The sequence below is a fragment of the Antrostomus carolinensis genome, unplaced genomic scaffold (genome assembly GCF_000700745.2).
Source record: "Antrostomus carolinensis isolate BGI_N321 unplaced genomic scaffold, ASM70074v2 scaffold4978, whole genome shotgun sequence".
NCBI lineage: Eukaryota > Metazoa > Chordata > Aves > Caprimulgiformes > Caprimulgidae > Antrostomus > Antrostomus carolinensis.
The window spans coordinates 7,594-11,556 of record NW_010333561.1 but is presented as its reverse complement, the minus strand read 5'-3'; the positions used below and the strand labels follow the sequence as shown (position 1 = coordinate 11,556).

At 39.2% G+C, this 3,963-nt stretch overlaps 1 protein-coding gene across 1 annotated transcript in view; it reads right to left on the bottom strand.

The window, feature by feature from the left end:
* PTEN (phosphatase and tensin homolog) overlaps positions 1-3,963 on the bottom strand; it is a gene marked incomplete at its 5' end in the record, with an annotated part of 10,882 nt that overhangs the window by 356 nt on the left and 6,563 nt on the right. Inside the window, 2 exons of the mRNA XM_010173889.2 lie at positions 1-1,242; positions 2,247-2,471. The exon at positions 1-1,242 is cut by the window's left edge and continues 356 nt beyond it. Of these exons, the coding sequence (XP_010172191.1) occupies positions 1,057-1,242; positions 2,247-2,471 (411 nt within the window). The remainder of the gene's footprint in view (positions 1,243-2,246; positions 2,472-3,963) is intronic.

Sequence of the window (3,963 nt, the reverse complement as noted above, 5' to 3'; positions counted from 1 at the left end):
AGCAGGAATATGACTGAAAAACTAGTAACATAAGTGTAAGATGTTGACTGATGTATGCACTAATAGCATCTGACTTTTAGCACTGGCCTTGATTACACAGGAGATGGAGCAGCCATTACAATTCAGAAAAAAAACCCCAAACAAACAATAAATCATTGTCAAATTTTGCAACAATTTGTTTCAAGCCCATATTTTAGTTGATAGCCTCCACATTTGTATGGTTAAGTCATTGTTGCTGTGTTTCCTTTCTGTGACCCCAATAATTTTTCTCCCTTCATTTGCAGGTCTTTAGGATGTTGTGAAGGTTCAATTCCTGTACCCCTATACAGAATCACTCCCTCTAGCTGCCTTTTCTAGCACCATTACACTTAAAAAAAAAAATAAAATGCACAAACGACAAGCAGTGACAGCGGCGACTCTTCAATTGTCCAGGATGAATTACGGTAGCATGCTAAAGAAAGGTGCACGTAAATAGCCGGATATGGTACACAGGCCAAGCTCCAGCAGACTACATTCCTTTCTGAGCATTACTTTCCATCCCACATCCAAAATACATGCATTAGAATGTAGTAAAACCTTCTAGAAACATCTCTTAGCCAACTGCAGACTTTTCTGTTGCCACACAAGTGCAAAAAAAGGGGCAGGATGTGAACCTGTATATTTTCGAAACTTCGTTTGGTGACAGAACACAAAAGGAAAAATTCCTACGTATACACATTAGGTCTGTCTCCACTTTTATAAAACTGGAATAAAATGGGAAAGTGCCATGTTTATAGTTCCTAATTGAAGTTTTAATGTCCTTTTGACACAAAAAGGTATATACATATCAGAGCTACGTTAACTTTTTTTTTCCTCCAACTGGACAAGTGTCAAACGTTGTAGATTTATAGGGCAAAACAAGATTGGTCAGGAAAGAACTGTTCCTATAATTGGTAATCTGACACTATGTCCTTTTGCCATTTAAAAAGGTCCTTTTTTCAGTTTATTCAAGTTTGTCACTCTTCATGGTTGGTTTTTTTGTGTGTGGTTTTTTTTTATCTCCGATAAAAAAAATATTCAGACTTTTGTAATCTGCGTATGCTGATCTTCATCAAAAGGTTCATTCTCTGGATCAGAGTCAGTGGTGTCAGAGTATCTATAATGATCAGGTTCATTGTCACTAACATCTGGTGTTACAGAAGTTGAACTGCTAGCCTCTGGATTTGATGGCTCTTCTACTGTTTTTGTGAAAAATAGCTTCACCTGGGAAAGGAAAAAACAACATTTAAAAAGGGATCCTGGACTTTAACCGAGCACAGGTAACAATGCAATTTTAAACAGCACGGTTCCTTTCGCTACACTGAATCACACAAGTGTTCCTCTCTCTACTCTGGAAAGAAGGAAATAAAGAAAGAGCTTTTCTGAGATTAACCAGCCTCTCACTAGCAGCCCTGACAAAATAAAGAACAGGCAAAGCAGCAGGTTTTTCAAGCCCAGCTGAAGGAGTTCTGCAGATCTGCACCAACCACATGTACTCCTGAGTTGCAGCAGCAGGACATGCCAGCATGGCGGGCTATGCCACACCAAGCTTTTCAACCATCCTACCTTCTAGACCTCTGTGAGCACAAAAAAAGAGTGGAATAAGAGGGCACAGGAATGAACAAAACACTCTTGTGAGTGAATAAGTGAGTGTGAGTGAGTGTGTTAAAATCCGATCCAAGCAACGTTCCCAAAAGCAACCAAGATCATTACCTTCAAACGAGTACTGCTGAGGTCTACCTGGTATTTTATGAGCAAGTTAGAAAATGCTAAAATTCAAAAATGTCTTTTTCATTTTTAAAACCAGTGCTGGCAATGGCTCGAATTCCTCAAAGCTAAACTCACAGGTTAAGGTATTCCTGGGAAGCAGGCACCTCTGTAAATCAACTCAGGAATTGCGGTGTAAAGCTCAGAGCTCCTGGCAATGCAGCTGGTACAGGGAAGATGCTACCTGAGTCTCTGGGTCTCTTGCTACTCCCCTTAATGGCTTTGACAAACACCTGGAACAACCCAAAGCCTTTGCTCCCAGTCTCTCAACATCTACTGACTTCCCAAAAAGCAGGTAAACTTACAAAGCTAGAAGCTTTGCTAAGTGGTGGCAATGCTAATACACAAATTAAATTTCTACATCAACAGCAGTTTCAAAAGGTTCCTCCATAAGGCAAGACACACAAACCACACAACATCATGCAGCTTTTCAGCTTTGTTTACACGTAATATATACTGACCTTGAAGTTTGGAGAGAAATATCTGTTGGCTTTGTCTTTATTTGCTTTGTCTAGATCGTTTTTTGTTAATGTAAGGATTAAATATTCCTTATCATTATCTGAGCGCTCTGTACTGAAAATACCATCAAGTTCCTGATCTGCAACTAGACTTCCATTTTCTACTTTGTCTGAATTTTCATCCAGTCCTATGAAGAATGTATTTACCCAAAAGTGAAACATTTTGTCCTAGGGGAGGAAGAACACAAAGAACAACCTTGCTTTAGTATTCACTAGTGGCACATTAATTAGACTAATATCACCATCTGGTCAAAAAAAAAAATCGGTAACAGCAAACAAAAGTTGTTTGGACAGTAGGACAACATTGATTACATTGCATGCAGAGACATTTTCACCAGTTCTCCTACACAATACGCAAAACTGTATTAATCAAACTCAATTTTAACCAATTAAGCTTTCAGAAGTCATTCCTTATTGAAAATTGGTTTTAAAACAATCATACGTACAAAAAAAAAAGCAGATGTCAATAAATTAAACAAGTGTTAAACTTGTAATCACAAGGCATAAAGACATTTTTTTTTGCTCATACCTTGGCCAAGCAGTAGCCAAACCCAACAGACAATCTGTGCGAACCAGCTTAGGTAATATCTATCCACAGAGAACATCCTCCCCCCACAGCTTCCTGCACAACAGAACACTTTTTTTTATCCAGAAATAGCTGTAATTGAGCAAAACCACCCAACAAACACAGGACTCCTATCACAGTGGATTCATTAATGCTTTACGGAGATGGTTTCTACCAGTCAGGTATTTGCTGACCAGTACTAAGAGGCAGTCGGACTCTGAAAGTGTCTGCTGTCCTTCGTTTTTAATGAAAAGATGAGGCACTGACAGCTTAAGTATATTCAACTTAAGCAGAACTTGACAGATGACCATCAACAGCTGGAAATGCACAAATTAGATTATCCACTATAACACTGCAACATATATACCTGTGCAAAGAGGCAAAATATAAATGTATCGGTGATTTTTAAAAGTCACTGAAGAACTGGCTGATATCAGCCAGTATATTACAACGTTATCATGATGACTAGCAAGGTGGTAGTGAGTGTCTACCACCATATGGGCTACTGTACAAGCAGCAACGTTTTGCTCTTGGCTAGACAATCTCTGAAGATGATACGCCCAGGAACTTCACCTTTAAGGTCTCAGCTAAATAGCTCCATAGGATGCACCAAATGCTCTTTTGGTAGTTCTCCATCACTTGCCATACTTTTGTCAGTCACAAGTTGACGTTTCCAAGATCAACTACCATTAACAGGCCGGTCCTGACTAGCACATTAAGCAATTCTCCATCTGAAACATTGAGCTACATTTACTTCCTCTTTACAAATGAAACCTTTTATTTTATTGGGACTTGAGTTTTCAGGCAAAAGATCCAAAATGCAAATGGCCAGTCTTCCCACAATAATCACTATTTCTGCATTTCTGTTAAAGCTCCATGGGTGACAAAGCTAGCACATACTGGAATCTAACACTCCTTGACATTATACAGGACCAGAACATGAACCCACTCCTTCTGAGCTAATTTACATATATTGGTTTACCAGAGATCTCAATCCAATTTCTTATTGGAAAATCCAGCTCCTGCCCCATCTTTCTAGCCCCATCACTGTTGGTAAGCAGGGCGGGGAATCAGAAGTGGAACCAAAATGGTTCT